Source organism: Pogoniulus pusillus, chromosome 29 (genome assembly GCF_015220805.1).
Source record: "Pogoniulus pusillus isolate bPogPus1 chromosome 29, bPogPus1.pri, whole genome shotgun sequence".
Classification (NCBI taxonomy): Eukaryota; Metazoa; Chordata; class Aves; order Piciformes; family Lybiidae; genus Pogoniulus; species Pogoniulus pusillus.
The window spans coordinates 2,015,694-2,027,255 of record NC_087292.1 but is presented as its reverse complement, the minus strand read 5'-3'; the positions used below and the strand labels follow the sequence as shown (position 1 = coordinate 2,027,255).

Sequence of the window (11,562 nt, the reverse complement as noted above, 5' to 3'; positions counted from 1 at the left end):
GCTCTCAGCCATTCCCCACCCAGCCTGGAGCTGTGCTTGGGATTGCACCCACCCAGGTGCAGGACCTTCCACTTGGCCTTGTTGAATGCCATGAGGTTGGCCTGGGCACAGCTCTGCAGCCTGCCCAGCTCCCTCTGGACGGATCCCTGCCCTCTGGCAAGTCACCTGTGCCACCCGCAGGCTCCGTGTGCGGAGCTACACCCACACATGAAGCCTTCTTTACCGAGAACAAGGACCCGGCGAGCTCCAGCCCCTCCCGGCGCAGCCTGGGCCCGGGCGCGGGGCGGCGGCAGCTAAACGGAGCGCGGGGCCAGACAAGCACTTCCGGGGCGGCAGAAGCGCTTCCGGGGCGGGCCAAGGCCTCGCTTCCGGCGGCGCCGCGGGGCGGGGCAGGCGCATGCGCGGGGACGGGACGGGGCCGGGAGCGAGCGGCGGCGGCGGAGACTGAGACTGCCATGGTGAGTGCGGCTGCGGCGGGCTGGGGCTGCGGCTGCTCGGTGAGGCTGCGGCGGGCTGGGGCTGCTCGGGGCCGGGGCTCGCCATGGCGGGTGCGGCTGCGGCGCGGCTCGGTCCGGTCCGGCCGCGCTCTGCTCTGTGCCGCGGATGGGTGAGGCTGCAGCGGGCCCGGTCCGGTCCGGCCGCGCTCCGCTCGGTGCCGCGGGGCCGAGCTCCGTCGCTTCTCGGCTGTCGCTGTCCCGCGGCCGGCGGGGAATGGGGGTCCTGGCCCTGTGCCGCCGGGGAGACGCCGCCGCCGCCGCTCGGCCTCGGGGGCTCCGGTGCGGGACCGCCTGTCTCTCTCTCCGCGCCGCCGCCTGCCGCCGGTGCGGGGCGAAGGGACGGGAGCGGTGCTGTGGCGATCTGGACTGCAGCGGCAGCCCCGCTCGGGCTGCTGTCCCGTACCGGGAACAGCGAGCGGCGCTTGCGGGCTGTTGTTAGGTGTCTCCCCGGTGTCTCTTCACCCTCCCGGTTCGGCTCGGGTTTGTCTCGGTGCCGGGGACGCCGGGTGTGGCTCCGTTGCTGCGGGTGTCGGGCCGGCAGGTGGCCGCCTCCTGCGGCCGGCCGGGGCCTCACACGGGGGCGGGAGGCTGGGTCCGCCCCGGCTCACCGGAGAGGCTTCCCCGGGCCGGTGAGCCCAGCCCGGCCCGCACCGGTTGCGGTGGGACGGGAGCCAGTCCCGGGACCCTGGCAGCTATGCCGCACGCCGCAGGCTGCAGGCTGAGCACCCCCGCGGAGGAGCTCGGCGCTGCCTGCGGCTGCCCGGGCACAGTTCGGCTCCGTCCGGCCCGGAGGCTCCGCAGGTTGTTTCCTCTTGGCCTTGGCTGCTGCCTGCTCGAGAAGTGCACTGAGGCAGTGTGGGATGGAAGAGCAGGCAGTGAGGTGGGTTAGGAACTGGCTGCAGGACAGAGTTCAGAGGGTGGTGCTCAATGGTGCCAGGCCCAGCTGGAGAGCTGTGAGCAGTGGAGTCCCCCAGGGCTCAGTGCTGGGCCAGTCCTGCTCAGCATCTTCATCAGTGCCCTTGCTGAGGGCACAGACAGACAGAGGCTGCTCAGCAAGTTTGCTGCTGACACCCAGCTGGGAGGCTTGGCTGAGACAGCTGCAGGCTGTGAGGCCACCCAGAGAGCCCTGGGCACAGAGCTGGGCACAGAGGAGCCAGATGAGGTTCCCCAAGGACAAGAGCAGAGTCCTGCCCCTGGGGAGGGATAACAAAGTGCAGCAGCCCAGGCTGGGAGGTGACTGCTGGAGAGCAGCCCCAAGGAGAGGGCCCTGGGGGTGCTGGTGGCTAACAGTTGCCCATGGCACAGCAATGTGCCCTGGGGGCCAAGAGGCCAATGGGATCCTGGGGTGCATTAGGAGGATGTGTCCAGCAGAGCCAGGGAGGTTCTCCTGCCCCTCTGCTCTGCCCTGCTGAGACCTCATCTTGAGCACTGCCTTCAGGTTTGGGCTCCCCAGTTGCAGAGGGACAGGGACCTGCTGGAGAGGGTCCAGTGGAGGGCTGTGAGGATGATGAGGGGACAGGAGGGCTTCCTGATGAGGAGAGGCTGAGGGCCCTGGGGCTGCTTAGTCTGGAGAAGAGAAGACTGAGAGGGGATTGGATCAATGTTTATAAGTATCTGAGGGCTGCCAGGAGGGGGGAACAGGCTCTGCTCACTGCTCCCTGGGGTAGGACAAGCAGCAATGGATGGAAGCTGCAGCACAGGAGGTTGCAGCTCAACACAAGGGGGAACTTCTTGACTGTGAGGGTCCCAGAGCCCTGGCACAGGCTGCCCAGAGACGTTGTGGAGTCTCCTTCTCTGGAGCCTTTCCAGGCCTGTCTGGATGTGTTCCTGTGTGATCTGTGTCAGATAGGATTGTCCTGCTCTGGCAGGGCCTTGGACTCGATGATCTCCTTGGGTCCCTTCCAACCCCTGACATCCTGGAAGCCTGTGAGCTGTGAAATGGTGATCAAAACGTGAGGGAAGGTTTCTAAACAAGCAAATCATGACCTAAGCTGAAGATGGAAGATTGAAATGGTCTAATGAGACGTAACTGCATGGAGAAGTTGGCAGGAAAAGCTTTCTAGGGGGAAATAGGAAGGTTATGGCTGCTGTTGGGTGCATAGGGGAGGCTCTCCAAGAGCAGATTGGTGGTGCAGGAGTGTTCATTCTGCTTGGACAGGCTGGGAGTGCTGGGGCCACTCAGCCTGCAGAGAGAAGGCTGCAGGGAGATTTCAGAGCAGCCCCCCAGGACCTGAAGGGGCTGCAGGAGAGCTGGGGAGGGACATTTGATGAGGGCTGGGAGCTACAGGATGAGGGACAATGGCTTTGAGCTGGCAGAGGGGAGGCTGAGAGTGGAGTTGAGGAAGGAATTCTCAGTGTGGTGAGACACTGGCACAGGCTGCCCAGGGAGGCTGTGGATGTCTCCTGCCTGGAGGTGTTCAGGGCCAGCCCTGTCAGCTGTGTGTCTGGCTGGTGAGGGCAGCCCAGCAGCAGAGGGGGTGATGAGCAAAGGCTGCTGGAGGAGAGTGAGGCTGGCAACTCACCGGGATCTTGTTTGGGTGCTGCTCTCGGATCTGCTGCACTTCTTTACAACGATCCGCTGGAAGCAGAGGAGGAAAGAAGCAAAGTCAGACCCACCAGGCCCACACCAGCTACCCACCCTGCAAGTCACCATCTGACAAAGAGGGATGCTGCCAAAGAAATGCAGGTTCTGCTCCTCAGGCCTCTCCTCAGCGTTGTGCAGCAGAGGGAGTCAGGCAGATGTCAGCTCTGTGCCCAGCCACCCCCCGACCGTCCCCAGGGTGGGGACAGGTAACCCTGCTCAGGAGAGCTGGGCAGTGAGCATGGAAACCAAGGGACCCAAAGGGGTACACAAGGATTGGTGTTGTGACAGGACAAGAGGGAGTGGGTTGGAGCTTGAGGAGGGGAGATTTAGACTGGAGACAGGGAAGCAACTCCTTACAGCATCTGTGCTGCACAGATTGTGCGTCCTTGACCTGGTGAACTTCAGTATGTGCCCTGTGGGGTCAGGCTGAGGGAGCTGGAGAAGAGAAGACTCCAGGGAGACCTTAGAGCAGCCTTCCAGTACCTGTAGGGGCTTCAGAAGAGCTGGGGAGGGACTTGTGACAAGGCTTTGCAGTGACAGGGTGAAGGACAATGGCCTTGAGCTGCAAGAGGGGAGATTGAGCCTGCAGATGAGGAAGGAATTCTTGAGAGTGAGGGTAGGGAGAGCCTGGCACAGGCTGCCCAGGCAGGCTGTGGATGCTCCTTGCCTGGGAGTATTCAGGGCCAGGCTGGATGAGGCCTTGAGCAACCTGTGCTGGTGGGAGGTGTCCCTGCCCATGGCAGGGAGGATGATCTCTGGGGACCCTTCCAACCCAGCCCATGCTGTGCTTCCATGATTTTCTCCTCTGCACACTTTGTTGTAGCTGCTGAGGCCTCTCTTGCACGAGTGGCTGTGCTCCATGAGTGGATAGTGTAGGTTCTCTCTCAGCAGCAGCCCTGCTGGTGTGGTGAGTTGAGCTGGCTCGTGGAGCTGCTGGGCAAGCAGCAGAGCTGGCCTGTGTGGAGTGACAGCAGTGAGTGTGCCAGGGAGAGAGGGCAGAGGGAGCACCACCTTCCCACCTCAGCAGCAGGGAGCAGCCCATCAGCTGGTGCTTCAGGGCAGGAATGAAGCCCTGGTGTGGCTTTGTATGGGTGATTCTTTGCTTCCAAACTGCTTTGTTAAGCTCCAGTGAAGGAAAACACTTAACCAGTCAGGACTTAAATGCTGCTAGTGAGAAGCCAATAGATTGTCTCAGCCTTTGTTTGCCGCAGTGTTTCCCTTTGCATTTGTACCCCCTGTGCTTTGCTGTCTCACTTCCCTGGGTTTGCAGTTGCAAACAGTGCAGCATTTAGGAGTTATCAGGTGCTTTGGTGAAAAAATGAGTTTTTTCTGTGCTGGGTAAGGCAGGGAGACTGCTTCATAAAGACCAAGTCTGGTGCCCTCTTGCCAGCCACAGCTGGTGTGACTCCAAGCTACTTAGACTAACCGCACCCAGCAGAAGCCTTGCTGGCACTTCTGAGCTTCAGTCTCCTGGGGCAAGTCCTCTTCCCAGCTGACACATGGCTGAGGTCCTTTGCTGCAGGGTGCAAGCCAAGAGAGGGCTCCTCACAATGCCTAGGAGCAAGCTGTCTTGCCAGGTATCCCAAGCAGGTCTCACCTTCCTGAGCTCAGGTGATGCCTTTGCTCCTAGACCATTGCTGAGGAACTGGCATAGAGTCATAGAATCCAGCAGGTTGGAAGAGAGCTCCAAGCTCACCCAGCCCAACCTAGCACCCAGCCCTGCCCAACCAACCAGACCATGGCACTAAGTGCCCCAGCCAGGCTTGGCTGCAACACCTCCAGCCACAGCCACTCCACCACCTCCCTGGGCAGCCCATTCCAATGCCAATCACTCTCTCTGCCAGCAACTTCCTCCTCACATCCAGCCTAGACCTGCCCTGGCACAGCTTGAGCCTCTGTCCCCTTCTTCTGCTGCTGGCTGCCTGGCAGCAGAGCTCAACCCCACCTGGCTACAGCCTCCCTGCAGGCAGCTGCAGGCAGCAATGAGCTCTGCCCTGAGCCTCCTCTGCTGCAGGCTGCACCCCCTCAGCTCCCTCAGCCTCTCCTCCCAGGGCTGTGCTCCAGGCCCCTCCCCAGCCTTGCTGCCCTTCTCCAAACACCTTCCAGCACCTCAACAGCTCTCTGCAATGGAGGAGCCCAGAACTGGACACAGCACTCAAGGGGTGTCCTGAGCAGTGCTGAGCACAGGGGGCAGAAGAACCTCCCTTGTCCTGCTGCCCACACTGCTCCTGATGCAGCCCAGGATGCCATTGGCTCTGCTGCCCACCTGGGCACTGCTGCCTCCTCTGCAGCTCCTCTCTCCCACCACCCCCAGCTCCCTCTCTGCCTGCCTGCTCTCAGCCACTCTGGCCCCAGCCTGTAGTGCTGCTTGGGGTTGTTGTGGCCAAAGTGCAGAACTCTGCCCTTGGCCTTGTTCAGTCTCATCCCCTTGGCTTCTGCCCATCCAGCCTGGCCAGGTCCCTCTGCAGGGCTCTGCTACCCTCCACACCTGCTCCTAGCTTGGTGTCATCTGCAAACTCTCTGATGCTGGACTCAACCTCCTGGTCCAGATCAGCAGTAATTATACTGTCCAGCAGGGTGTGAAAGATGCTTTCTGTCTGCTTCCTTTCCTGGGAATGAAAAATGCCAACTCTTCAACCAGCTGTGGGAAGCAGCTCAGGTGCTGAGGCCTTCTTAGAGAACCTGTAGTTAAATTTTGGTGGGTGCCTGGAGCAGGGGAAGTTGTGTGGAAGGGTTTAAAAGCTTTACAGAAGTTCATGCTTCTTTACAGAGGAGGCAAAGGGACCTGCTGCCTTAGCTTGCAGCTTGCATCTTTGCTGTTTGGGTGTTTCTTTCAGTTGGTTTTGTGAAGCTGTGAATTGCTGTTGGTGGTTATAAGCCTGTAGCTGGCCCAGCACAGATCCCAGTTATGACTAAACAGCATTTCACATTGCTTTCTCCCTTGCTTTTCTTCTTCATGATTACTCCTGCCATTCATCTGGTAAAGCCTTGCCCCCACCTGGCATCTTTTCCTCCCTCCCTTCACAAGTTCCATCTACATTTCCACCCCTGGTGTTTCCTCAGCTGTAGCACTGTGTAAGCAGTCTTCCAGCACCAGCAGTACTGGGTGTGGGAGGGTTGGTGAGGAGGACAGAGGGAAAGATTGGAGGGAAGTTCCAAGTTGTCACAAGGTTACAATCACAGATGAGAGCAGAGCAGAGAGATGAGAAGCTAAAGGTACAGAAAAGGTAGTGCCATGTTACAGACACTGCTATACAGGACCTGAAGAGGCTCCAGAAGAGCTGGGGAGGGACTTTTGGCAAGGGCTGGGAGTGCCAGGATGAGGGACAATGGCTTTGAGCTGGGAGAGGGGAGACTGAGAGTGGAGATGAGGAAGAAATTCTTGAGAGAGAGTGTGGGGAGACACTGGCACAGGTTGCCCAGGGAGGCTGTGGGTACCCCTGCCCTGGAGGTGTTCAGGGCCAGGCTGGATGAGGCCTTGAGCACCTTGGGCTGGTGGGAGGTGTCCCTGCCTATGGCAGGGGGATTGAAGTGAGATGGTCTTTGGGATCACTTCCAACCCAAACCATTCTGTGGTTCTGTGACATTGTAAGTGCTGTTTGAATCATCTTTGTGCAGCTCTGCTTTCAAACACATCACTGCAGAGCTGTGGGGGAAGGCTAATAGCAGCTGTAATCTTCTCCTGGTTTCTGCTTTGTTTGCAGGCTGAGGTGGAAGAAACTCTGAAGCGAATCCAGAGCCAAAAAGGAGTGCAAGGGATCATTGTTGTTAATTCTGAAGGTACTGTGTGAGCCCACTTGAGATCCACCTCAGCCAAAGCCCTAGCCAGGAGCACCACTGCCTGTGCTGCCTGCATGTGGGTGCCAGTCTGTCTGCAGCAAAGGTTTGCCTGCAGCCAAAGCAGTTAGCTAATGGAGTGCAGTGGAGTTCCCAGGGCTGCTTTGCTGCAAGCTCACTTGATTATTTCAGCAAATAAAGAAAAGAAATTGCAGCAGCTTGGAAATATTTGAGTTAGGCCAGTGTTTGAGACTCTTAGCAGTGGCACTAGCAGCTCTCCTGACAGCTGAAACCCTGCTGTGCCTCTCCAGAAGGCTGCTGTCTTTGCAGGCTGCAGTGGCTTAGCAGCTGCCTCCTGAGACTCAGAAGCAGTCACTTGAAGGGTCTAACACAGCAAACTTTTTCAGAGCACTCCAAACGCACTGTGAGCAGCCCAGTTTCCTAAAATCCTGTGATTACCCATTTCAGATGAGTGTTTCCTACAAATAATGCTCAGAAGAGATGACAGGCACTGGCCCTGCCTGAGTGCACTAAAGATCAGATCATTGCCTGCTTGTATGCAGCTTGAGTCCCTGCTCGCTGCTCTTCCATGAGAGCAAATAATGGTCTGAACCTGCACTCACTGCAGCATGCACCTGAGAGCAGACAGTGAACTGTGCTCCCCAGGCTGAACCTGCACTCACTGCAGCATGCACCTGAGAGCAAACAGTGAACTGTGCTCCCCAGGCTGAACCTGCACTCACTGCAGCATGCACCTGAGAGCAAACAGTGAACTGTGCTCCCCAGGCTGAACCTGCACTCACTGCAGCATGCACCTGAGAGCAAACAGTGAACTGTGCTCCCCAGGCTGAACCTGCACTCACTGCAGCATGCACCTGAGAGCAAACAGTGAACTGTGCTCCCCAGGCTGAACCTGCACTCACTGCAGCATGCACCTGAGAGCAAACAGTGGATTGTGCTCCCCAGGCTGAACCTGCACTCACTGCAGCATGCACCTGAGAGCAAACAGTGGATTGTGCTCCCCAGGCTGAACCTGCACTCACTGCAGCATGCACCTGAGAGCAAACAGTGAACTGTGCTCCCCAGGCTGAACCTGCACTCACTGCAGCATGCACCTGAGAGCAAACAGTGAACTGTGCTCCCCAGGCTGGACCTGCACTCACTGCAGCATGCACCTGAGAGCAAACAGTGAACTGTGCTTCCCAGGCTGAACCTGCACTCACTGCAGCATGGACCTGAGAGCAAATAGTGCATTGTGCTCTCCAGGCTGAACCTGCACTCACTGCAGCATGCACCTGAGAGCAAACAGTGAACTGTGCTCTCCAGGCTGAACCTGCACTCACTGCAGCATGCACCTGAGAGCAAATAGGGGATTGTGCTCTCCAGGCTGAACCTGCACTCACTGCAGCATGCACCTGAGAGCAAATAATGGACTGTGCTCTCCAGGCTGAACCTGCACTCACTGCAGCATGCACCTGCAGCAGTGCTCTGCCAGCCCAGTGTTTGGTGCTTACCTGCCCATTGGTCTGGGATGGGAGCTGAATTCTGGCTGGGAAAACCTGTCTGATAGGTAGCAGAAGTCTGAAGGGAGGACAGGCTCTGGCCAAGCAGTGCAGCTGTGTCTGCCCTCTTAGCTGGTGCACACAAGTGGAAGCAGAGACCTCACAGGACTGCCTCAGCTCTTGTGGTTGAACAGTGGGGCCTTAGCTTGTGCAGCCTATGGTGCAGCAGCTGACCTCCTCTATCGGCAGCACTGAGCCCAGCCCAGCTTGCTCAAGTATCATTTAACTGTGATGGTCAAGAGCCTTTTTGAAAGGAAAAGCTGTCCCCAGTCAGGAGAACAAGATTGAGGCACTGGGATTTCCTCTCTCTCAGATACTTATGTTTCTTGTTCCTTATCTCTCTTTATAAATCTCAGAAAGAACCAAAAAGGCACTGATGGTGCTAGAGGTAAGCAGCTCTCACCCACCTGTGGTGCCAGGTCATAGCCTTTCCATATCTGATCTCTGTTCATGTTCTTCTTTCAAGCCCTTCAAAAGAACACTGCTAAGCCCTGGTGTAGCAACATCTGCTGAGCTGAAACAAGCCAGGAAGGTGATCAGAGGGCTGGAGAACCACACCTCTGGAGACAGGCTATAAGAGCTGTGGATGTTCAGCATGGAGAAGAGAAGGCTGCAGGGAGACCTTAGAGCAGCCTTCCAGTACCTGAAAGGGCTAGAGGAGAGCTGGGGAGGCACTTTTGACAAGGGCTGGGAGCGACAATGGCTTTGAGCTGGGAAAGGGGAGAGTGAGACTGGAGATGAGGAAGGAATTGTTGAGAGTGAGGGTGGTGAGACACTGGCACAGGTTGAGGGTGGTGAGACACTGGCACAGGTTGAGGGTGGTGAGACACTGGCATAGGTTGAGGGTGGTGAGACACTGGCATAGGTTGAGGGTGGTGAGACACTGGCATAGGCTTCCCAGGGAGGTGGTAGAGCACAGAATCACAGAATGTGATCAAAGATCACATTCTGTGATTCTGTGCTCTACCACCTCCCTGGAGGTGTTCAAGGCCAGGTTGGATGAGGCCTGGAGCACCCTGGGCTAGTGGGAGGTGTCCCTGCCCATGGCAGGGAATTGGGACTGGATGATCTTGAAGGTCCTTTCCAACCCATCCCATTCTGTGAACCCAAACAGCCACCCCAGCTAGACTCGCTGATGGCCAAGCCAGAGCTGGCTGTGGAGCTCCATCACTGCCCTCTGCTGTCCCATTCCTTGCAGGCATTCCCATCAAAAGCACTATGGACAACTCCACGACCATTCAGTACGCAGGCCTGATGCACAGCTTCATCATGAAGGCGAGGAGCACCGTGCGAGACATCGACCCCCAGAACGACCTCACATTCCTGCGCATCCGCTCCAAGAAGAACGAGATCATGGTGGCACCAGGTGAGGCTGGGCCAGAGCAGGCAGCAGGCCATGCAGCAGCACTCTCCTCTTGGGAGGTTGCTGCTGTCAGCCTGAGAGGAGAGTTTGCCTGCTGCTTTTAGTCACGTTGTTAGCAGCTTCTCCAAGGAGCTGCTTTGCTTCGGCGTCGAAAGCTTTTGTGGTTGACCTAAATTTGCTTTCTCGTGGTTGAAAGTGGGCAATGATTTCCCTCGTCTCATGTTGATCAAAGCAGGAAGTGTTAGGGGATTGAGAGCATGTTGCAGCCTCTCCTGCTTTGTGGGTCTCAGTATAAAACTACAAGAGGTGGGAAGGAGTTTGGAGAGCAGTTTGAGTTCAGCACTGGGCACGAAGTGGTGAAACAGCCTAACAGATTCTTCTAGTTCACAGCAAAGTGATGATAGAGCAGACTGCAGCTGGAACCCTGAGCTGTGGAATACAACAGCTTTATCTGTGCTCAGTATCTCACCCAGATGTGAAACAAGCAGCAGTGAATGAGTACAGGTCACTGCTGTGGCAGGAGCTCAGCTCTGTCCCTTCATGCTGCACCAGCTCTGAGGTGGAGTTGTGCTGGTAGAGAGGCAGTGAAGGGGTCCAGCTGCGGAGTCTGCCCCACGGGGACTGGGCAATACAGGGCTAAAGACAGGCTCTGGGCTTTATGCTGAGGCAGCCTCTGATCTCCTCATGAAGGATGAGTAAGTGTTGCTCCAGGAGAAAAACAGAGCTGCAGCCCAGCAGTCTGCCTGTGAGATAAGAGACCTCTGACAGCCCAGCTAAGGGAAATCATTGCCTTGCACCTCCTCTTCTGATTCCATCATCACATGTGCCAGTTGCTGTTACTTCCTAGGCACAGAGCTAAGCTCAGTGTGGCGTGGGAAGCCTTTTGCTCTCGGAGCAGGCATGCCAGGGCTCTCTAGTGCTCCCACAGGCTATCAGCCAGATGAAAAATGCTGAACTTCCCTGTGGCTCTGAACAAATATCAGCAAGCAAAGAATAACTTCCTTTTCTTTTCCCCCCTCCAGATAAAGACTACTTCCTGATTGTCATCCAGAATCCAACTGAGTGATGGCACTGCCTTGGTCTGCTCTTTTTTTTTTTATAGCCCTTTGCCCAGCTGTTTTATTTAATTTAATGGTAGAGAATAGAGCATTTGGTGTTAACTCTGCTAGGCCACTTGGGTACTGTCTGGTAAAAAACCAAAAGCAGGTGGTTTTGTTGTTTGTAAACAGAAACAAAAGGTCTCTGCTTTGATGGGTTTTGGGGGTTGGTTTTTTATGTATGTGTATTACAAATCCTTTGGAGGAGCAGTTGGTGAATTAGAATTGGGCAGTGAAAACGTGCAGCAGATTCTTTTAACAGCTGAGAACACAACAAAACTCTGAACAGTGTTCTGGATAAGAAAAAAGATTCCTCTTGGTAGGTTCCCATGCTTCTGGCACCACCATTTGAGGTGGACTTTAGTACTGACTGTCAATACCTATCTTGCCTACCCTCTAGTTCTGCCTCACTCTGTTCCTTGGCTCCTCTGTTCCTAAGTCTGACCATATCAAATTAAAAAGTGTCATCAGTGACTCTTGGTGTCTGATGTCTTTTCTTTCTGAAGGTTTTCATTGTTCTCATGGCTGATTGAGTTTTCTCTTCAGAAAGAAACTTCCTAAGGGTATTTTCACTCACCTGTTGGTTTCTCTGAACAAGGATTTAGTCTAAGTGCTTGTGCTTTGCATTCCAGTTGCCTCACCTGTTTGAGGGCTTTTCTGCCACTTCCTTTTGGTTTCATAC

At 56.3% G+C, this 11,562-nt stretch overlaps 1 protein-coding gene across 1 annotated transcript; it reads left to right on the top strand.

The window, feature by feature from the left end:
* Nucleotides 1–241: 241 nt before the first annotated feature.
* DYNLRB1 (dynein light chain roadblock-type 1) lies at nt 242–11,354 on the top strand. The gene is made up of 4 exons (XM_064167772.1): nt 242–458; nt 6,786–6,861; nt 9,619–9,786; nt 10,806–11,354. The coding sequence occupies exons 1-4, from the start codon at nt 456–458 to the stop codon at nt 10,847–10,849; spliced, it is 291 nt and encodes a 96-aa protein (XP_064023842.1). The 5' UTR covers nt 242–455; the 3' UTR covers nt 10,850–11,354.
* Nucleotides 11,355–11,562: the final 208 nt, after the last annotated feature.

Excerpts from the sequence above, each read along its gene's own strand:
- DYNLRB1 (XM_064167772.1), top strand. Across the intron at positions 6,862-9,618 it reads CATTGTTGTTAATTCTGAAG|GCATTCCCATCAAAAGCACT; the intron begins GTACTGTGTGAG and ends CATTCCTTGCAG. Across the intron at positions 9,787-10,805 it reads CGAGATCATGGTGGCACCAG|ATAAAGACTACTTCCTGATT; the intron begins GTGAGGCTGGGC and ends TCCCCCCTCCAG.